Genomic DNA, 24,470 nt, shown 5'->3' with positions numbered 1-24,470 from the left:
CTGAAAATATGCATCATATATTTGATGTTAATCAGTTAGTTGATAAGTAGAGCTTCTGTTTATGTTTTTAAGTGTTTGTTGTTCTATTTTTATTTTTATTTTTTTTACTTAGGTTAAGGTTTATTTTGTGCTTTCATTATATGTAGTTAATTAAAGATAGGGGTCCTTAGTTTATAAAAGGTATTATTAAAAAAATAATTAAAACAAGAATTCTCCAAGATTGTATCCAAGAAAATTAGATTTACAACACCATTTTCTTTTACTAATTGGTAGGCAAAAATGAAGAGCAAGAATTTCTCGTGTGGAACTGATGCCAAATGTGTATTTTGAAAATGAGACAAAAATTTCTTTACCTTTGTAGAGAGGGACTAGTAGATAAGGCAAATGCTTTGATTCAAAAGATGAAAGCAAATGACGGTACTCCCAATTGCAATTACTTTTAGCATTGTAGTTCGCTTGCATATATAGATCCTTTCACTTTGATTTTTTGATATGCGTTATTGGAATTTTAGGAGGATCATATTCGTCAATAACACAGTAGCTTGCGTGGAACATATAATTAAGTACGTTCTCTTAGTTATTGAATCTATCTTTATATTCTTCACTCTTCATTGTTTGTCTAACTTAGTTTACCAAATTTGTGATTGATTGTTTATGTAATCAAATGCGCAATTGCATCAAAGTTTGAGCGTTGGATTGATACTTTTGTGTAGTTGGAAGATGAGTTTTTGCGCTCTTCTTATGGTTGTGATGTGGTTTTTTGGGTTTTACTTGGGTTTTTATATATAGATTGTTTAAATGGAAATGAAAAAATCTCTCTTTGTCAAGTGAATGAAAGTATAATTTTGTTACAATGAAATTCTACTTCACTTAATACCAATGGTTGTACTTGGAGTTTGGTACTTGGTGAGTGGAGTCTTTTAGCTAACTATTCTCTGATAATGAATACTTATGGGTATGTTTTTATTTCGTCATGGTAAGGCAATATTGGTATATATTATATTCAAAGACTATTTTTAATGATTTAGTCTTGCAAACCTTTGCATGTTGGTTGTAAAGGACAATATTGGCAAGTTCCTTGTTTTTATATATACATACATATAGCGTTTTTCTAACGCAAAACAAAATGCTATAAAATGTCTTTTATAACGTTTTTCCAATGTCAATGGAATTGTACTAAAGAAATTAAAGAATGAATTATAAATTAGATAAATTATAAACCAAAACAAAACGCTATAAATTAAAGAAAAAGTTGTACTAAAGAATGAAAAGAAATTATAATTAATTTTTAAAAGTATAATAGTTGGGATGGATGGTCATAATATGCGTACCAATGGAATTGAGTTGTGGTAGGTCAAAATTGGTTTTATTTACACCCGTTATTGTTTCATTAATAATAACAATCATTACCATAATAATAATATTACATAGTATAAACTCTATAGGTCATGATAATAAATTTCAATTAACAATGTCTAACATCTTTGTTAATATTACATTTACCTAGAATAGTTGATATATTGACATGAAAGTTTAGTGTTTCTAGAATTTTAATTTCTTCTTTTAATTTTTTTTTTTTTTTTACAATTCTAGAAACACTAAAAAGCAAAAGAATTATCATATTACGCATCTCTCTAAAAACATTAACTACTCTCCATATTTTTAAAAGAGGTTTGATAGAGTTGTATGTTACATAGTTTCTGTTTTGCCCTCATCGTTTCTTGTAAAAATAAACATTGGCCCATTGGCCATTAAAAACTTTATGGGGTATTAGTTCCATCCCTTAATTTATAGTACCAAATGTGAGGCGCGTTTTTCTTTACTTCTAAATATAATGTTTGGTTGGTTTAAATTTTATTTATTTTATTTTGGTTCCTAATCTTTTTAAAACCATCTGTTTTAGGTTTTTAATTTTTTTTTTGATAAATCGTAACAAATTGTTATTAAGAGATTAAAAAAGAATTACATAAAAAGTTTAGACACCAAAATAAGATTTAAATCTATTAATTATTTGAAGTATGTTAGGTAACTATTTTACTTTTATTTTCTTTTTAAAAATTAAGTTTATAAATACTAATTGAGTAACAAATGGTCATGTCATTTACCAAATTAATGACAACACTCTAAATAATTGAATTTAGAATTAATTAGATGTTGACATGTGTTCCAAATTGGAATAGATAACATAAAATTGAAAATTTCCGATGATGTTGACATGTGTGTTTGTATTGATTGTTGAATTAATTCAGTTATTTTATTCCATTTCAATATTAAGGTTTGGACTAAAGTCCAATTGAGTCCAAAAAATAGACTTAATTTACCTTCAATACTAAATAGGTAAAGTTAAAATTCAATTAATTGGGTTAAAAAATCAAGTCAGTAGACCAAAACCAAGCTTAAATCCACAAAGCCTATCAACAAACTCTATAAATAGAAGAGTAATCTTTATTTGTGAGATTGAGAAATTTTAGTCTTTCATAGAGCCTATAGAGAATTGTCTCAACAATCAGAACTTGACTCTAGCTCTAGAAGCTAATCTACATCCACAGAATCAGATGAACAAAAACTAAAAATTAAACCACATTCGCACCAAAATCTATATCAATACAGGTTCAACTCCATGAAACATGCTTCTCCAAAAATCTTGTAAAAGCTAAACACTATTTCTACCTTCAATTTTCTTCTTTTGTTATCTGCATTCTACCAATAACTTAAAAAACAAGTCAAATTTTGAAAACTATAAAAAGTTTTAAAAAAGTTGTTAGTTTTTGAAATTTGGTTAAGAATTCAACAATTATATTTAAAAAAAAAGATGTAAATCATTGCAAGACATATAAAAGAAATATGTTTAATTTAAAAAATAAAAACACAAAAAAAGACGAAATTGTTACTTAGCCTAAGTGACTCTTAGTTTTAGTTTTTTTCTTTTTTTCCTAATTAAAAGAAATTAAGAATATTTGAATGGACTCTATAAAAGAAACGAAGAAAAAAAATTGTTTATAAATACTTAGAAAATCAATCCAAAACGATCTAAACATAACGAAGAATTAGTTATATTTAAGTTTGTACAACTGAAATAGGTAGTTGTCAAATAATAAAAGATTGGGAGACAATTTTGTTTTAAACAAAATATTTATTTTTACTTTTTAGGTAAAGGAAATGAACATGGATTTGGTGTAACATAGGCGGCTACACCTAAACTCATTGCTAACATATTTCTTTCCAAATTAATTTTTACTATAACTATGATCATCAACTCCAAAGGGGAAAGAGAAACTTAAGAGGAGAAATCTTAAATTCAAAATTTCAAATAAAAAAAAATTAAATACTCTTTTTAATTTTCAAATTTTTACTTCATTGTTTTTCTAAAAGAAAGTAAATAATTTAAAGGGGTAAGATGTGTAGATTTTAAAATAAACCTACCACATAGTTATTGAATCAAATTTAATAATTACGTGAATTAAAATCCCCAAATTCTACAGATGAATAATCAACATTAGACCTCTCAGCTACGTCGTGTTTAAACAAACTAATGCATCATTTTTCAAAATTCGGCAAAAGTAGCCTACTTTTTATTCTTATTTTTAAAATTAGTACATTTTTAAAAACTTGTAAACTATTTTTCTTAATCAATCTCCAACGTGATCGACCACGAGATTTTCTAAAATATTAAAATTCTCCGATTTATAGATTGTTTTGGCTTTTCGTCATCTTAATAGACAATTAGAGATTCTACACTTTTTCAAATATTCTCAAATCTTATTTAATATTTTTAATCTGTACAAAAAGAAATTATTCAAATATTCCCAAACCTTCCTCCAAATCTTAATTATTTTTTGCTACTTTTATCAATCTTCCAAATCTTATTCAATGTTTTTTTCTTTCCAAAAAAATTATTCAAACCTTCACAAATCTTTTACCAAAATTTAACTAATTTTTGCTACTTTCATCAATTTTCCTAACTATTTCTTGTAATTACCATTTTTCTTTTCCTAATTTCTTCACTTTCTTTAATCAATTCAATTATCTTATGGAATGACCAAAATATGAAAAAGAGAAAAAGAAGAAAATAGTAGGAGAAACAATATCGTTGATGAGAGGTGGAAGAATTGATTGGACAGAAGCAAGAAAGAAAGGGAGTGACAACGTTTGCTGTGGCTGAGTAATGTGAAAGTAGGTTTTAGGTTGAAGAAGAGAAGAATTAGGAAAAGGAAAAATGGCCGTATTTTACAAGAAATACTTGGAGAAATTGACAAAAATAGCCAAAAAAAAAAAACCCTAAGATTTGGTGGAAGATTTGTAAATGTTTGAATATTTTTTAAAAAAAAAGATAAAAAATAAATAAGATTGGAGAAGATTTGAAAAATTGTAGAATCTCAGTCTAATTGTTTACCGAAATGCACCAAGAAAACCCAAAACGATTGAATAAGTTGAAAAAGTAGTTGTAAATGAATTTCATTCATAATAAATTATACATGCGCGATAGTTTTAAAACTATTATGCTTACTATGTTTATGATAGAAGTACTCTTTGACAATATGATATCACGCACAAACCGTATCACGCAATAACCAATTTTACTATTCCTGATTGCTTAGGAAACTATGGATAAAAAAGAGATATGGATGGCAACTAAAGGAAATGAATCAGTAACTACATCCTATATGATACACATATTTCGTATAGAACCCACTAGAAACTAGAAGAACACGCAGAAGATGAATTACTTGGGTTCATATGGAACACTATGTAAACAAATTCTTTCTCCACAAAAGAATTAACTTTAAACAAATCACATTCTAATTGGTTTAGGATTAAGATGTCAACAAGCGAGAGTTGGATTCCACAACACTAGAGCATTGAAAACTCAAAAACCAAAAATAAATATTTTTCAAAAAAATGATTTAAACATGCTGTTTTCTTTAATTCACCTAACAATTAACTAGTATTTTCTTTTTTTTTTTCTTTTCTTTTTAACGTGATTGCATTAATAATGAAGTTGCAATAAAAGAAAATTAATGACTTTTCAAATAAAAATATAAGCATCGTAACGTAATACTCATTCTATTTAAGCAAGGATCAAATTGAAACATTTAAAACAACAAGTAAAAAAAACCCTCTAGCATTGACTAAATTGCTCTTAAACCACATGGACAAGAACAAACCAATAGCGAAGTTCCTTTAAATAGACATGCATAAAAAAAAAAAAAAAAAAAAAAAAGCAAAGCGTGTGATCATATTTTTTTTTCTTTAGATCGGAGGTTCAATCCATTATTTTTACAATCCTAATTAATTCAAGATAATAATAAATAATAATAAATAGATAGTTACAAATGTAAAGTATATTTGGAATACATTTTCTTAAGTTAAACCAAACACATTCATTGTAATAAATTTGTGAAAGTGAGTTAGAGTTAGTGATGATATTGAAATGTGTTTCATCTCTAGAGATAAAAGAGGTTTAACGTTCCAACTTTACATTCATTGTTGTACCCAAAACATTTTTTACAACATGTTTTAGAAAAATTGATACAACATTTGAAGAGGAGTAAGTGTTTTCTAATAAGAAACAACCAATAAAGTGATAAAATATATATGCCACTAAAAACAAATCAACCCACCAAATAAAAAGAAGCCCCTCTACACAAAGGGGGACTCCAATCCTGTAAAATGAAAGAAGAAGAACAAGAAAACACTTTGTTTTAAAACCTATTCAACCTTCTCTTCAAACAAATCTACAGAAAAGGAGGCAGCTGCAGCATTCAAAAATCACAATCTCAATCTCAACATCATAACCACAATCTCAATCAGAATAATAATGAAAAGATAAAAGAATAAGTGGTGAAAACTAAGACTTACGAAGGATTTTAGGGAGCGGCGGCGTTCTATTGTAGCAGCGATGTTCGAGTGGAAGGGGTGGCGTTCGAATGGTAATAGCGACAGTGAGAGAGAGGAGACGCGAACAGGGACTTTAAGGGAGCGGCGGCATTCGAACCTTCACAGTAGCAACGGTCGACGGCGTTTGAAGACGAATAAGTTAAAGATAGCAGTAGAGGTCGGCAACGTTGAAGGATGAGACAGGAACAGGGACAAAGATGTTCACGGAGAGGGATTTTGTGTTTAAAGAAGGAAAGGGGATGAAGGGTTTTTGGGTGAGGAGATTGATGAAGGGTTTTTGTCCCTTTTCTTTCTTTCTTTTTAATTTTAAAATAAGCTTTATTTTAATAAATTTGAATTAAAAATTTGAATTAATTATTTTAATGCCTTTACACATTATGACAACAAATAATTGTTATGTATTTGTGAAATCCGAAAACACCATTGTTTTCCCGTAAAAAAAGCGCTTTTTGACATTTGATGACATTTATTTCTTCCCCCTTTCAATTTGGGATGGAACAAACTATCATAATAGGCACCTTTTCTTGTAGTGAAAAAATGATGAGTTAAACATTATATGTTTTATGATATTGGACTGATCTGAATATTATTGGGTATCATGGATTGTTGCTATTTTTTCTTATATTTGGAATGTCAAAGACTACAAATCTTAAATCTCATAAACTACAACAATGAGAAAATTAGCTATGATAACTCATCTATAGCATAATTCTCTTATATATTCTAACCTAAGCGCATAATTGACTTCAATGGATGCATTTAGTGCCTAAGCACCTTAAGGTAGAGACAACCTGCATCTATCTTACTTTTAGACATGTTGTAGTTGATTGATTTTGAAATTAATACCATATTGTTGTAGGAATGTCCTTCATATTGTTCAAGTGATTGTATCTTTGGAGTAGAGGTCCATGAGGTTTTGATATGTATTTTTCTTGTCTAATATATTGTGTACATTTCAAGTCATTTTGTTTATACTTCTTGCTTATCTTAAAATGTAAGTACATAAAAATCCTACATTTTGTTTCTATTTCAAGGACATAATTTTACGTGTTGTGTTGGATGGTGAATGTTATGTATGTACTGTGTTCTTACTCTGTCTAGTATTTGGTTCCCTCTTATCTAGTTTATTGTCATCTTATGTATCAAGTTTTGGTTTATTTGATATACATTCATTTGAGCAATCCATTAAAGAAAGGTGTATTAACATATGAGTGGTGGAATGCATCAATAGAAAATATTCATCTTCTAATTTATGTTTCTCTCTTTATAGAACAGAGAAAATGTGTATTCTTATCTATACAGAATTAGAACTGCCCTCTATCATAGTTGGTAGAAGCTTATATTGTAGTCCTATTACTTAAAGTTGTTATATTGCAGTTTTACTACAATCATCATCAAATGTGTATTTGCTGTGTATGAGTTATATTGTGTATGTGTTGTATTGTTGAAGTGAATGTGTTTTGTATCTGTTGTTGGTCCGAATGTGCTGTGTATATTCTTTTCTTGATGTGTATAGTCATACCCTAAAATTTCATTTTCTTTCTTACTAGGGTTTTGCAAGAATCCATTATAGCAATGAAGCCATATTTGTGACAATTGATTGATTTATAGGCTTTTTTGTAGGTTTGGTAGCAAAATTTTGGTTTAAATGTACTTATGTAAATAGCTTGTTGGTAGCAAAACATGTATGTTGATTCCTTCATTGTACAAACCCTTTACCAATAATTGTACAGATATTATATATTAAAGTGTTCATAGTTTCTTTCTATATGAGTGTGTTGTATAATACTTTGTGATTGAATTGGTCTGTATAATGGCAGAGCGGCAAGAAATCATTGTCATAAATTATAAATAATTACATTTATTATCTGTCATAAAAGATAAATAATGACAGTTATTATCTGTCATAAAATATAAATAATGGCAGGTATTATATGTCATAAATTATATATAATGACAGTTATTATCTATCATAAAATATAAATAATAACAATTATTATCTGTCATCAATAAGAGATTCATGACATTTATTTTATGTCATGAAAAACACCTTTCATGACAGTTTTTTGAACTGTCATAAAATACTTTCCATGACTGTTGGAATAATGACTGCAAATAACTATAATGAAATCTTACTATGACAGTGTTTAACTGTCATCATATGCCCTTTTTATAGTATTATTTGCTCACTTGGTAAAAGAAAAAGAAGAAGAAGAAGAAAAACTTGCCTTCACCAGCAAAAACAATAAAAGTTATGGTAGAGAAATAATAGCAGAATTGTGCCTTTAGAAGAATAAGAAAAAAGAACTCTATTAATTCACTTGAAACCCTCAAAAGAATTGGCTTCTACACATGCCCATTTCATCAAACAAGAGCACAAAGACATGAACGACACACTCGACATATTACTCGAAATTGGAGTGTCTTTTACAATGGTAGCCTGTAACGCCCCAAAAATTAAGATAATTTATTGGGCGTTATTTTGAATCCATTTAATGAGAATTATTTGATTTAGGTGGGAATTGAAATTTATTAAATATTTCTTGGATGAATATTTAATTAATTAGAGGTTTTAGCATGTGGTGTTTGTTAAGTTTTTGATTAAATGGTAGGTTAAGAGGATTAAGTAAAGTTGTGGATTTTTAGTGTTGTTGAACTTGAATTTAATTAAATAATTATGGATGTTATTTAATTGTGGGTGGAAAGTTTGTTGGAGATTGAATAATTATATGTATATGTGGAAATATATATATAATTATTATGTTAAAGGAAAAGATAATTATATTTGTTGAAATATAATTATTTAAGGAAAAGATAGTTGTATTTTGGGGAAAGGATATTTATTAAAGGAGAAAAAGTAAAATAATTATATTTTGGGAAAATATAATTATTTGTAAAAGGATAATTAATTACTTTGGAGAAAGATAAACAATAATTAATTATTTGTAAAAGGATAATTACTTTGGAGAAAGATAAACAATAATTAATTATTGTGGAAGATAATTAATTATTTTGGAGCAAGATAAATAATAATTAATTTTTTGTGGAAGATAATTAATTATTTTTGAGAAAGATAAATAATAATTAATTATTGTAGAAGATAATTAATTATTTTGGAAGAAAGGTAAATAATAATTAATTATTGTGGATGATAATTAATTATTCTGCAGAAAGATAAATCTTGATATGGAGTGAAGTTGTTATGGTTGGTTTAAGACAATTCATGTTGTGGAAGTTATAAGTGATTTATTGGAAAAGATTTGATTGATTAAATTAATTGAGGACTTAAGTTAATTTGAGATTTTGGAGGGAAAAGTTAGTTTTTGTGGAATTGTAATTAATTGAGTATATATATATGGATATATATATTTAATTAATAATATGGAAAAGTGAAGTTAATTATATGATGGAATATAATTATATTTGTTTGGAAAAGAAGATAATCCATAAGGAGAGAGATGGTTGATTTGATTGGACAAAAAAGATATATATTTATTTGCAAGAGAGAATAATGGTTTAAATAAATATATATTTATTGTAGATTTTGGTGAGAGAAAAATAATAATAATAAAGAAGTATTATTATTATTACTAATAGTTATAAATGCCTAAGATTAAGGCATTGATTTAGGAAAGATAATGGGAATAAAGATATATGTATATTTTTTGGTATTATATATATATCCTAAAAGGAAAAGGAAAAGAAAATAATAATAATAAATATTATTGTTATTATATATATCCTAAAAGGAAAAGGAAAAGGAAATAATAATTATTATTATTATTGTTATTATTTGGGTCTATAAATAGATTGGAATGCTTAAGTTGGAAAATAAAGGAAAAAGAAAAAGGTTCTTCATCTTCTTCTCTAAGATAACCCTCTGCTGTCGCCGCCTCAGTTGAAGTTAAGATTGGTCTCTTTGGAAGCTTGAGGATTTAAAGTGATGAATTTTTCATCAAGGATAAGAGGATTTTTCAACCTCCATTTGAGTAACCTTGGTAAGCAAATAAAATTAAATTAATATTTTATTAATTTAATTTTGGATCTATTTGAGGTTTCTTTAAAGGTTCAATTGGCTAAACTTTTTAAGATTTAAATCTTGGATTTTTCCCAATCAAGGTTGAATTGGTTTCAACCTCCTCTTTTCAGAAAGTTAATTAATTTGGGAGAATTTTTGGATGTTAGCCAATTGCTAATTTCATTAATTAAGATACTAAGTGTTCCTTTTATGATTAGGATCAAGTTAATTGGAGAATTTTACTGTCAACTAGGGAGTACCTTTGTTTGGCTAAAATCTCCAGGTAAGAGATTCTCCTACTAGACCTTCGAACTGAATTTAAGAGACCGCATGTAATTATGATTATGCATTGATGGTAGCTAAGATGCACAATTTGATGATAATGATTATACTGAGATTATGATGATAGTTGATGTTGATGATGATGACTGAGATTATTATGTTGATGATTGATGATGATAGTTGATGTTGATGATGATGACTGAGATTATTATGTTGATGGTTGATGATGATGACTGATGTTATGTTAAGGACTGATAGATTGATGTTGATGATTGTTAATGCATGATATATTAATCACATGATTAAGGACGTTAAGATTAATACTCATGCCATGTTATGATGTTATGTTATGCTACATGCTATGGATAGGGTGTTCTGTTAACTTTGTCTATTAGAGTCGTACCTGCATGGGTGTCCTTCGGGATCACCACCTATTTAGGACTGTGTGGTTCGACGGGACGCCAGTCTAGCATGTATATAGATATGATTCGAGTGATTCGACGGGGTCCTCGCATCCCGATTGTCTTAGTGTTACCCCCGGGTTCACTACAGACCAGCATGTCCTAGGTGCTCCCCCGGGACACCGAAGACCAGATTTTCGTTCCTACGGGAGCGCATGTTGCACGTGTTCGGGAACGTGCCAGAGATTGGGTACCATTTTCAGGACTCTAATGGGAAGTTAACAGACACCTAGCGGGACTAGTAGTAGGTCCCTTACTGAGTATATGTTTATACTCACTCTTTCTATGTTTAACATTTCAGGCGAAGGTAAAGGTAGAGGAAAGCTGGCGAGCGACAGAGAAGGATCCGTGACATGCCATATGGGGACTCAGTTTTGCTTCCGCGTTTATGTTTCAGTGTTTTAATATTCCGTTTTTAATGAAAATTTAGTCTTCCCTCGTTTTAAAAAGGTGTCTCTTGTCATTGTTCCGTTTCAGTAACGACCTCAGCTTAGTATAAAGAGTTGGGTCGTTACAGTTGGTATCAGAGCGTCAGCTTTTAGGTTCTGTAGACTAACTTACGATGTGAGTCTTTGATTTTGTCCCTATGGCTATTACGGTCCTTCGTCACTCGCCAGGTATGTATTTTATGATACATGATTATGAATATGCACGTGACCTTGCCTGTATTAAACTAGAACTGCATGAATGTTATGATTTAAATGGTGATGGCTTTGGTGGTAAAGTTTTAAGAAAAATGTTGCCACGTAGAGGTGCTCAAAGGGGTGATTAAGTAGGCAAAAGAGTTGGACGTGTTCAGCGTGATGAACTGCTTTGTGGCTGGATATCTAAGACATTAGTTATGTTGGTGGTTTTAAAGGAAACTAAAGGCATGGTTAAGTTCAAGTATATCAAACACATTTGACGGTGTTTAGAATTGAGTTGCTGGAGAAGGAACAAAGTAAACTTTAGTGCATAGTTATTTTGGTGAGATTTCAAGAAATTGTTTTGAGTTTACCATGAAGGATAAGTTACATCTAGTTTAAAGTACAAGTGATGAAATAACGAATTTCTTTAGAATAACTAGTTAAGTTGATGTCATTAAAGAAAGCCAATAGTTGGACAAGAGTTTGAACTTTATCAAACAAGAAAAGAGAAATTAGTGAGTTCTAAAGATTGCTAAATGGTGGAGAATACCTTATTAAGGTTGGAAGTTCGAAGTTGGAAAATAGAACGTAGTTTTTGAAGGTTTATGAATTAAGTTTTACTTGGATAAGTGCAAAGAGAAGAAAAGTATTTGAGAAAAGTAATATTTTGTCAAGTGAAGTAAAGCGTTGCGCAACATGAGAGTTGCACTTAGGAAAATATTATGGGAGAGTTACCAAGTTGACAAGGCTACTTAGGAACAAGAGTATGACAAGGGAGCTCGATACTCGAAATTGTTCAAGGACTAAAACTTTCGAGGACGAAAGTTTCTTAGCGAGGGAAGATTGTAACACCCCATAAATTTAAGGAACTTATTATGGGTGTTACATTAAGTGGAATTAGAAGTTAAGGAATATATTCAGTTGTTTTGTGTTGGATTAATTAAATATATATACATGGGTGTGTATATTTAATTAAAGATTTTGGAAATTGGTAGAATTTGTTATTAATTAAGACGTGAGAGCCAAGTATCCCAAGCTGTTCAAAGATTAGAACTTTCGAGGACGAAAGTTGTTAAAGGAGGGAAGATTGTAACGCCCCAAAAATTAAGATAATTTATTGGGCGTTATTTTGAATCCATTTAATGAGAATTATTTGATTTAGGTGGGAATTGAAATTTATTAAATATTTCTTGGATGAATATTTAATTAATTAGAGGTTTTAGCATGTGGTGTTTGTTAAGTTTTTGATTAAATGGTAGGTTAAGAGGATTAAGTAAAGTTGTGGATTTTTAGTGTTGTTGAACTTGAATTTAATTAAATAATTATGGATGTTATTTAATTGTGGGTGGAAAGTTTGTTGGAGATTGAATAATTATATGTATATGTGGAAATATATATATAATTATTATGTTAAAGGAAAAGATAATTATATTTGTTGAAATATAATTATTTAAGGAAAAGATAGTTGTATTTTGGGGAAAGGATATTTATTAAAGGAGAAAAAGTAAAATAATTATATTTTGGGAAAATATAATTATTTGTAAAAGGATAATTAATTACTTTGGAGAAAGATAAACAATAATTAATTATTTGTAAAAGGATAATTACTTTGGAGAAAGATAAACAATAATTAATTATTGTGGAAGATAATTAATTATTTTGGAGCAAGATAAATAATAATTAATTTTTTGTGGAAGATAATTAATTATTTTTGAGAAAGATAAATAATAATTAATTATTGTAGAAGATAATTAATTATTTTGGAAGAAAGGTAAATAATAATTAATTATTGTGGATGATAATTAATTATTCTGCAGAAAGATAAATCTTGATATGGAGTGAAGTTGTTATGGTTGGTTTAAGACAATTCATGTTGTGGAAGTTATAAGTGATTTATTGGAAAAGATTTGATTGATTAAATTAATTGAGGACTTAAGTTAATTTGAGATTTTGGAGGGAAAAGTTAGTTTTTGTGGAATTGTAATTAATTGAGTATATATATATGGATATATATATTTAATTAATAATATGGAAAAGTGAAGTTAATTATACGATGGAATATAATTATATTTGTTTGGAAAAGAAGATAATCCATAAGGAGAGAGATGGTTGATTTGATTGGACAAAAAAGATATATATTTATTTGCAAGAGAGAATAATGGTTTAAATAAATATATATTTATTGTAGATTTTGGTGAGAGAAAAATAATAATAATAAAGAAGTATTATTATTATTACTAATAGTTATAAATGCCTAAGATTAAGGCATTGATTTAGGAAAGATAATGGGAATAAAGATATATGTATATTTTTTGGTATTATATATATATCCTAAAAGGAAAAGGAAAAGAAAATAATAATAATAAATATTATTGTTATTATATATATCCTAAAAGGAAAAGGAAAAGGAAATAATAATTATTATTATTATTGTTATTATTTGGGTCTATAAATAGATTGGAATGCTTAAGTTGGAAAATAAAGGAAAAAGAAAAAGGTTCTTCATCTTCTTCTCTAAGATAACCCTCTGCTGTCGCCGCCTCAGTTGAAGTTAAGATTGGTCTCTTTGGAAGCTTGAGGATTTAAAGTGATGAATTTTTCATCAAGGATAAGAGGATTTTTCAACCTCCATTTGAGTAACCTTGGTAAGCAAATAAAATTAAATTAATATTTTATTAATTTAATTTTGGATCTATTTGAGGTTTCTTTAAAGGTTCAATTGGCTAAACTTTTTAAGATTTAAATCTTGGATTTTTCCCAATCAAGGTTGAATTGGTTTCAACCTCCTCTTTTCAGAAAGTTAATTAATTTGGGAGAATTTTTGGATGTTAGCCAATTGCTAATTTCATTAATTAAGATACTAAGTGTTCCTTTTATGATTAGGATCAAGTTAATTGGAGAATTTTACTGTCAACTAGGGAGTACCTTTGTTTGGCTAAAATCTCCAGGTAAGAGATTCTCCTACTAGACCTTCGAACTGAATTTAAGAGACCGCATGTAATTATGATTATGCATTGATGGTAGCTAAGATGCACAATTTGATGATAATGATTATACTGAGATTATGATGATAGTTGATGTTGATGATGATGACTGAGATTATTATGTTGATGATTGATGATGATAGTTGATGTTGATGATGATGACTGAGATTATTATGTTGATGGTTGATGATGATGACTGATGTTATGTTAAGGACTGATAGATTGATGTTGATGATTGTTAATGCATGATATATTAATCACATGATTAAGGACGTTAAGATTAATACTCATGCCATGTTATGATGTTATGTTATGCTACATGCTATGGATAGGGTGTTCTGTTAACTTTGTCTATTAGAGTCGTACCTGCATGGGTGTCCTTCGGGATCACCACCTATTTAGGACTGTGTGGTTCGACGGGACGCCAGTCTAGCATGTATATAGATATGATTCGAGTGATTCGACGGGGTCCTCGCATCCCGATTGTCTTAGTGTTACCCCCGGGTTCACTACAGACCAGCATGTCCTAAGTGCTCCCCCGGGACACCGAAGACCAGATTTTCGTTCCTACGGGAGCGCATGTTGCACGTGTTCGGGAACGTGCCAGAGATTGGGTACCATTTTCAGGACTCTAATGGGAAGTTAACAGACACCTAGCGGGACTAGTAGTAGGTCCCTTACTGAGTATATGTTTATACTCACTCTTTCTATGTTTAACATTTCAGGCGAAGGTAAAGGTAGAGGAAAGCTGGCGAGCGACAGAGAAGGATCCGTGACATGCCATATGGGGACTCAGTTTTGCTTCCGCGTTTATGTTTCAGTGTTTTAATATTCCGTTTTTAATGAAAATTTAGTCTTCCCTCGTTTTAAAAAGGTGTCTCTTGTCATTGTTCCGTTTCAGTAACGACCTCAGCTTAGTATAAAGAGTTGGGTCGTTACAGTTGGTATCAGAGCGTCAGCTTTTAGGTTCTGTAGACTAACTTACGATGTGAGTCTTTGATTTTGTCCCTATGGCTATTACGGTCCTTCGTCACTCGCCAGGTATGTATTTTATGATACATGATTATGAATATGCACGTGACCTTGCCTGTATTAAACTAGAACTGCATGAATGTTATGATTTAAATGGTGATGGCTTTGGTGGTAAAGTTTTAAGAAAAATGTTGCCACGTAGAGGTGCTCAAAGGGGTGATTAAGTAGGCAAAAGAGTTGGACGTGTTCAGCGTGATGAACTGCTTTGTGGCTGGATATCTAAGACATTAGTTATGTTGGTGGTTTTAAAGGAAACTAAAGGCATGGTTAAGTTCAAGTATATCAAACACATTTGACGGTGTTTAGAATTGAGTTGCTGGAGAAGGAACAAAGTAAACTTTAGTGCATAGTTATTTTGGTGAGATTTCAAGAAATTGTTTTGAGTTTACCATGAAGGATAAGTTACATCTAGTTTAAAGTACAAGTGATGAAATAACGAATTTCTTTAGAATAACTAGTTAAGTTGATGTCATTAAAGAAAGCCAATAGTTGGACAAGAGTTTGAACTTTATCAAACAAGAAAAGAGAAATTAGTGAGTTCTAAAGATTGCTAAATGGTGGAGAATACCTTATTAAGGTTGGAAGTTCGAAGTTGGAAAATAGAACGTAGTTTTTGAAGGTTTATGAATTAAGTTTTACTTGGATAAGTGCAAAGAGAAGAAAAGTATTTGAGAAAAGTAATATTTTGTCAAGTGAAGTAAAGCGTTGCGCAACATGAGAGTTGCACTTAGGAAAATATTATGGGAGAGTTACCAAGTTGACAAGGCTACTTAGGAACAAGAGTATGACAAGGGAGCTCGATACTCGAAATTGTTCAAGGACTAAAACTTTCGAGGACGAAAGTTTCTTAGCGAGGGAAGATTGTAACACCCCATAAATTTAAGGAACTTATTATGGGTGTTACATTAAGTGGAATTAGAAGTTAAGGAATATATTCAGTTGTTTTGTGTTGGATTAATTAAATATATATACATGGGTGTGTATATTTAATTAAAGATTTTGGAAATTGGTAGAATTTGTTATTAATTAAGACGTGAGAGCCAAGTATCCCAAGCTGTTCAAAGATTAGAACTTTCGAGGACGAAAGTTGTTAAAGGAGGGAAGATTGTAACGCCCCAAAAATTAAGATAATTTATTGGGCGTTATTTTGAATCCATTTAATGAGAATTATTTGATTTAGGTGGGAATTGAAATTTATTAAATATTTCTTGGATGAATATTTAATTAATTAGAGGTTTTAGCATGTGGTGTTTGTTAAGTTTTTGATTAAATGGTAGGTTAAGAGGATTAAGTAAAGTTGTGGATTTTTAGTGTTGTTGAACTTGAATTTAATTAAATAATTATGGATGTTATTTAATTGTGGGTGGAAAGTTTGTTGGAGATTGAATAATTATATGTATATGTGGAAATATATATATAATTATTATGTTAAAGGAAAAGATAATTATATTTGTTGAAATATAATTATTTAAGGAAAAGATAGTTGTATTTTGGGGAAAGGATATTTATTAAAGGAGAAAAAGTAAAATAATTATATTTTGGGAAAATATAATTATTTGTAAAAGGATAATTAATTACTTTGGAGAAAGATAAACAATAATTAATTATTTGTAAAAGGATAATTACTTTGGAGAAAGATAAACAATAATTAATTATTGTGGAAGATAATTAATTATTTTGGAGCAAGATAAATAATAATTAATTTTTTGTGGAAGATAATTAATTATTTTTGAGAAAGATAAATAATAATTAATTATTGTAGAAGATAATTAATTATTTTGGAAGAAAGGTAAATAATAATTAATTATTGTGGATGATAATTAATTATTCTGCAGAAAGATAAATCTTGATATGGAGTGAAGTTGTTATGGTTGGTTTAAGACAATTCATGTTGTGGAAGTTATAAGTGATTTATTGGAAAAGATTTGATTGATTAAATTAATTGAGGACTTAAGTTAATTTGAGATTTTGGAGGGAAAAGTTAGTTTTTGTGGAATTGTAATTAATTGAGTATATATATATGGATATATATATTTAATTAATAATATGGAAAAGTGAAGTTAATTATACGATGGAATATAATTATATTTGTTTGGAAAAGAAGATAATCCATAAGGAGAGAGATGGTTGATTTGATTGGACAAAAAAGATATATATTTATTTGCAAGAGAGAATAATGGTTTAAATAAATATATATTTATTGTAGATTTTGGTGAGAGAAAAATAATAATAATAAAGAAGTATTATTATTATTACTAATAGTTATAAATGCCTAAGATTAAGGCATTGATTTAGGAAAGATAATGGGAATAAAGATATATGTATATTTTTTGGTATTATATATATATCCTAAAAGGAAAAGGAAAAGAAAATAATAATAATAAATATTATTGTTATTATATATATCCTAAAAGGAAAAGGAAAAGGAAATAATAATTATTATTATTATTGTTATTATTTGGGTCTATAAATAGATTGGAATGCTTAAGTTGGAAAATAAAGGAAAAAGAAAAAGGTTCTTCATCTTCTTCTCTAAGATAACCCTCTGCTGTCGCCGCCTCAGTTGAAGTTAAGATTGGTCTCTTTGGAAGCTTGAGGATTTAAAGTGATGAATTTTTCATCAAGGATAAGAGGATTTTTCAACCTCCATTTGAGTAACCTTGGTAAGCAAATAAAATTAAATTAATATTTTATTAATTTAATTTTGGATCTATTTGAGGTTTCTTTAAAGGTTCAATTGGCTAAACTTTTTAAGATTTAAATCTTGGATTTTTCCCAATCAAGGTTGAATTGGTTTCAACCTCCTCTTTTCAGAAAGTTAATTAATTTGGGAGAATTTTTGGATGTTAGCCAATTGCTAATTTCATTAATTAAGATACTAAGTGTTCCTTTTATGATTAGGATCAAGTTAATTGGAGAATTTTACTGTCAACTAGGGAGTACCTTTGTTTGGCTAAAATCTCCAGGTAAGAGATTCTCCTACTAGACCTTCGAACTGAATTTAAGAGACCGCATGTAATTATGATTATGCATTGATGGTAGCTAAGATGCACAATTTGATGATAATGATTATACTGAGATTATGATGATAGTTGATGTTGATGATGATGACTGAGATTATTATGTTGATGATTGATGATGATAGTTGATGTTGATGATGATGACTGAGATTATTATGTTGATGGTTGATGATGATGACTGATGTTATGTTAAGGACTGATAGATTGATGTTGATGATTGTTAATGCATGATATATTAATCACATGATTAAGGACGTTAAGATTAATACTCATGCCATGTTATGATGTTATGTTATGCTACATGCTATGGATAGGGTGTTCTGTTAACTTTGTCTATTAGAGTCGTACCTGCATGGGTGTCCTTCGGGATCACCACCTATTTAGGACTGTGTGGTTCGACGGGACGCCAGTCTAGCATGTATATAGATATGATTCGAGTGATTCGACGGGGTCCTCGCATCCCGATTGTCTTAGTGTTACCCCCGGGTTCACTACAGACCAGCATGTCCTAGGTGCTCCCCCGGGACACCGAAGACCAGATTTTCGTTCCTACGGGAGCGCATGTTGCACGTGTTCGGGAACGTGCCAGAGATTGGGTACCATTTTCAGGACTCTAATGGGAAGTTAACAGACACCTAGCGGGACTAGTAGTAGGTCCCTTACTGAGTATATGTTTATACTCACTCTTTCTATGTTTAACATTTCAGGCGAAGGTAAAGGTAGAGGAAAGCTGGCGAGCGACAGAGAAGGATCCGTGACATGCCATATGGGGACTCAGTTTTGCTTCCGCGTTTATGTTTCAGTGTTTTAATATTCCGTTTTTAATGAAAATTTATTCTTCCCTCGTTTCAAAAAAGTGTCCTTGTCATCGTTTCTTTTTAGTAACGACCTCAGCTTAGTATAAAGAGTTGGGTCGTTACATAGCCTACAAGCATATTTAATAAGACAGCAATATCAGGTCATGACTTCAAATAAATTCCACATATTAACATAAAACAGGAAATCTTTAATGTTCCCAAAGAGAATATTAACATAAATCAGACTACCAAAAGGTTCAAATTAGAACAAAGCTTAAAATGCCAATGTCGTAAATGATAAATCTCAAAGCTTGAAATGCTTTGAAATCAATCTCTCTCATATATCAAGTTCCCAAAGTGTCACCCGAACACCACAACCATCAAGGTTATCATTGCTATTGCTATTTGATGGACTATCAAGTGGATGTTCTTTCTTTTGATGTTTGACTTTCATGTAACATTTTTATCAACCTAAACAAAGAAACTAAGAAACAAACTAAAAAACTACAATATTTATCTTATCTTACTTTTATGTAGAAAAATTGCTCACAAACATCATCTTCTAGTCTTAAACAATAACAAACAAACTAATATTAAAAGCAATAACCTAATTAAGCATCATTAGAAACATACAGTTCATTAGAATAGGAGCATCAGATGCAAACATACAATTACAAGTGAGTTTTTCAAAGTTTCTAATCAAGAATCAAGGATATGAAATTCCAACATATCACAATGTTCGAATATAATCATCGAGTGGATCCCAATTCCAATTAAGACAAATTTATACAAATGCAAATCCAACTCCTAGGGTCAATTTGAGTGGACATTACTGATTTTTTAGTAATAGTAATTAAAATATGTATTAAGTGATCAATTATTGTTCAAACTTGATAGAATTTTGGGATAAGAACATTTTTATTTTGGAGATCTTAAGCCAATCTTAAATAAATAAACAAATAAAAGAATGAGAAAGTTACCAAAGTTAATTGTTTTAAACCACGAAAGTATTAGAAATATTTTTAAATATAGTAAACTATTATAGTCTATTAATGATAGACACTAAAAAAATTTGGTAGCTTGCAATGGTATATGTTTGTAATATATAATATAATCCAAAACTCATGTTTAGATTGAGCGTTTTAGGTTTGTTTTGTAATATTAAATTCAACTTGTTCTAACATTTTTCAATCCAACCTTCTTTATCACTGTTTTCATGCATCACAAGTAGGGGTGTAAACGGGTTGGGTTGGGTTGGGAGATATTCTCAACCCAACCCATAAAATATGGGTTGGGTTGTCGGGTTGGTCTTTTTTTTAATTTCTAAATTCCAAAGTTTATAACCACTGCAATTATATTCAGCAAGCATTCAATCAACAACCGCTGCAATTCAATTATTTTCAGTAAGCATTCAATCAATAACCACTACAATTATTTTCAGCAAGCATTCAATTAACAACCGTAGTTCATATAAATATGTAATTTCCAGCAAGCACCCCAAGGCATCCATCAAGAACTTATATAAATATGTTTCAAAGTACAGCCATTAATTTATATAAAATGTAATTTAAATTTCAAAGTTCAAATACGAAAAACCTGTTACAATGCAGTCGAAATCGAAATCAAAAGATAAAACGAGAAGAGGAGATCGGAAGTCGAACTAAAGACAAAGACAGGTGATGAAGGACAAGATGAAGCATGAGACACTAAGACGAAGGAGAAGATGAAGATTGAAGCATGAGACAAAGGAAGATGGGGACTGAAGTTGAGGAGTCGGACTGAAGCGTGAGATGAAGGAAGACGATTAGCACCGATTAGCGAACTGAAGCTGAACGTCGAACGGGGACTGAAGCTGGGGAATCGAGGACTGAAGTTGAACGGGAACGAGGGAGAAGATGGGGAGTCGGCCATCGGGGACTGAAGCTGAAGTTGAAGTGTTGAACGGCGCAGGTTTGAACTTTGTTTCAGGAGTGAATGAGAAGAAAACCTAAAAATCTGTCTTTTATTAAAAAATAATATAATATAAAATATATATTATATTAATTCGGGTTGGATTGGGTTGACCCAAATTTTTCAACCCCAACCCGAGACCCAACCCAACCCAAAAATTTTAAAATTTTTCAACCCAACCCAACCCATATTTTAAACTAACCCAACCCAACCCATATAATATGGGTTGGGTAGTTTGGATTCTCGGGTTGATCGGGTTGTTTTTACACCCCTAATCACAAGCACATTTAAGTTTTGTCTTCAATTATTCATACTTTCTAACATTCCACTAATTCTAGTAATTTTGATTACATTTAGCTCTACAAATATCTTTCAATATTAACCGATGTCTATTAATGATAGATGATAGCCATTTATCCTCATCTATCATTATTTATCACTATTAATTACTCACTTATAAAGGGTGAGCTCAAATTCAATGCACCAGAGACAATCAACATGAATAGAATCTCGTAATAGTATTAGAAATTATGTAAATGGTTAGTGATTAAATCAATGCAATTAGTCTGTGGAGTTTTAAATGATATTCCTATAACCATATTATGATACAACTTGCTAAGATTTACAGGGTGTAATAAATATATTTCCTTTCCTTTTTTTGTTTTTGTTTATAATAATGGAATAGCTATTAAAAGAATCAAAGAGGACCAACTACCAACTACTCATGACACCACTTTCCAAGACATGATTAATAGATATCCATATTGGGAAGTTAAATTTCCAACCAACCGCTCAAGATCTATATATGATGTGAAGGTGTCTATGTTTTCTTACATATCAGTGTCTAATTAATATTATATTTATGTAAATACGCTGTCATTTGATCATCATTCAAGTTATCTAGGGAAATAAATTTGTATAATATTTTTTCCAAATGTTAAAGAACCCTATAATGGGGGTCTTCTCTCTACAACATATAAAGCAACTTTAGCATTAATTAGGAAGATTTAAGGATAGTTTAAGATAGCACCACACAGTATTTGAAAATAATAAAGCCTCCAATTTTTTGTTTTACCATAAACTTTTTCATGAATTTTAAATGTCTAAAAGAACTTATTAGACACTTTTAAGAAGTTGGAGATAATTGCATATATGAAAATTTAAAGGCCACTCATTACGCATTTTTCCTATTTTAAAAATTTAATAAACACAAATTAATTAATTCGAAAGACTCACATCTAAATTAAACTTGTGATTTAATCCAACAACTTTTTGTAATACAATACTTATTTTAAAAGTATAATTGAAAATTTTGTTTCACACATAAAACTATTGTCAAACATAAAAAAAAAATGTCATCTTCCAAATTCACATATATGGTATCAAAATCAAGACGTAGAAAACAGAAAACTAAAAACAAATTATATCAAACGGGACAAAGAAGTACAAAAAAGAAAAAAAAATCTTCCACCCAACTGTTTGACATATTCCAATGGTTAATCCAACTTTCTTGTTCCTAAAACTTGGAACAAATGAGTCTACAAATTGTTTACGGTGAAGTTGAAAAGGAAGAAAGAGAACAATAATATCTCACACTCAAATTTTCATTCATAAACTCTATATATTGTTCTAAATATAACAACAAAAAACATAAACTAACTTATGTAGATCCGGATCCGATCCATGAAAACCTTAAAATAATTTAGGTAAAAAGAAAGAATGATTCTCATTGTTCAATCACACTAGATTCCTATACTACAATAGCATGGATACTACTCTAATTTATTATAAACCACGTCAACATAGAACAATGTGTGGTCTAATATGGAATATGGTTAAAACATTGTCTAACAAAGTAAAGACTTATAATGTAAATTTTCGTAAAGACTTATAATGTAAATGGAAGGAATGCGTACTACGAGGAGTACTATAAATTTTTTCTATCACACTTGCCACAACGGGCAGTATTTCATCCTCAATAGTTGTGGAAAGAACAACCAATGAGCGGTGACAGCCATAAATGCCATCGTGAGGGGTCCGGTCACTGCCCAATGGAACTTCCATTTCTTCCCCAATGCACTCTTCAACTCTATCTCCAAGGCCACAAACACTCCATGAATAACAAAGAACCATGTGACTTCCCAAGTTGGAACCACTCTGATGATGTAGTAGAACAAAAGCTCATGCATCAACCCCGACACCACAAACACCATGAAGACCGCCATCCATCGTGGGCTCCCGACGTTATAACGAATTGGCTTATAGATTGTGTTGTGCAAAGTTTCAGATACCAATCGATTCCACCTCCGACCCCAAAAATTTTGAAGCGAAGTTGCAAGATACGGCTCGTCAAACGATCGTCTGACCTTGACACCGAAACTCAATCGAACAAAATCATTGGATATACTCATAATCATGTCTAAGTAGAAATACAATATTCCACAATTGAAGATTAAGTTGAGAACGGGATGGACAAGATGAACATGGCTCTTGCACACCACCAATAATGCAAATAAGAAAGCTTTAGCTGGCAAGTTTAGAGGTAACTTGGGTGGTGGTTCTTGGTCAAGTTTTTGAGGTGCAATTGAATCTTTTTTATGATTTTGAACATATGGGGTTGTTTTGATATCCCTGAGTCTAGTCGGTAAGAAAGCGATGGAAGCAAAAAGAGGGAATGACAATGGTGGGTCGGAAGCTAGAGGACCTACATCGAACGAAAATTGAATGAGCTTGAAGGTCGTAAGCCAGGTGACGAATATGGTGATACCACTCGTGAGGACGACGTAGGAAAGGTCGAGCGGGAGGACGGCGAAGAGAGAGAAGATTGGGAGGAGAGAAAGGAGCCTGGGTTTGCCTTTGGGAAGTTTTGAAGCTATGTAATAGCAGTACAATAGAGATACCATGCATACGAGCAACACTTTGATTAATCTAATGACTTCACCATCCATATCCATATTGGAGGGTTGGGGAAATTTTTTAGCTTTTTGTCTTTGCTTTCCAAAAGTTGTGTCTCCATTTTATTTATACTCTCACTTGGAAGGTGAATTCGGAACACATGATATCGACATTTTTATCAAATGCTTTACGTTTTCATTACTTCCAACAAATTAACATTTTTATTAAAACGTAAAAAAAGTTCACTAAACATAAAAAAAAAAAAAAAAAAAAAAAAAACAAAGCTTTTTGTAGATTTGACAAAATAATTTTTAAAAGTTAGGTCCATAATCTAAACTTATTACATTTACAAACATGAAAAAAAAAAAAAAAAAAACCAGCCAAATATGTGGATACACCAAAGATACATACAATACAATTGATATCCTTGGTGCACTATACACTTGATATCCTTCCTTCGTAACACTTAATACACTAAAAAAATATGTTAAATTTGTAAACAAAAAA

The 24,470-nt window shown here is 30.2% G+C and overlaps 1 protein-coding gene across 1 annotated transcript; it reads right to left on the bottom strand.

Annotated features, from left to right (window-relative positions):
• Positions 1 to 22,636: 22,636 nt before the first annotated feature.
• Positions 22,637 to 24,046, bottom strand: LOC103490114 (probable long-chain-alcohol O-fatty-acyltransferase 5). The gene has a single exon (XM_008449481.3). The coding sequence runs from the start codon at positions 24,020 to 24,022 to the stop codon at positions 23,012 to 23,014; it is 1,011 nt and encodes a 336-aa protein (XP_008447703.1). The 5' UTR covers positions 24,023 to 24,046; the 3' UTR covers positions 22,637 to 23,011.
• Between the last annotated feature and the right edge of the window lie 424 nt (positions 24,047 to 24,470).

The sequence above is a fragment of the Cucumis melo genome, chromosome 1, assembly GCF_025177605.1.
Source record: "Cucumis melo cultivar AY chromosome 1, USDA_Cmelo_AY_1.0, whole genome shotgun sequence".
Taxonomy (NCBI): domain Eukaryota; kingdom Viridiplantae; phylum Streptophyta; class Magnoliopsida; order Cucurbitales; family Cucurbitaceae; genus Cucumis; species Cucumis melo.
The sequence above is the reverse complement of the archived record's forward strand: the minus strand, read 5'-3'. Positions and strand labels throughout refer to the sequence as shown.

Coding starts and splice junctions, on each gene's coding strand:
- LOC103490114 (XM_008449481.3), bottom strand. CDS start 24,022: ATGGATATGGATGGTGAAGTCATTAGATTAATCAAAGTGTTGCTCGTA.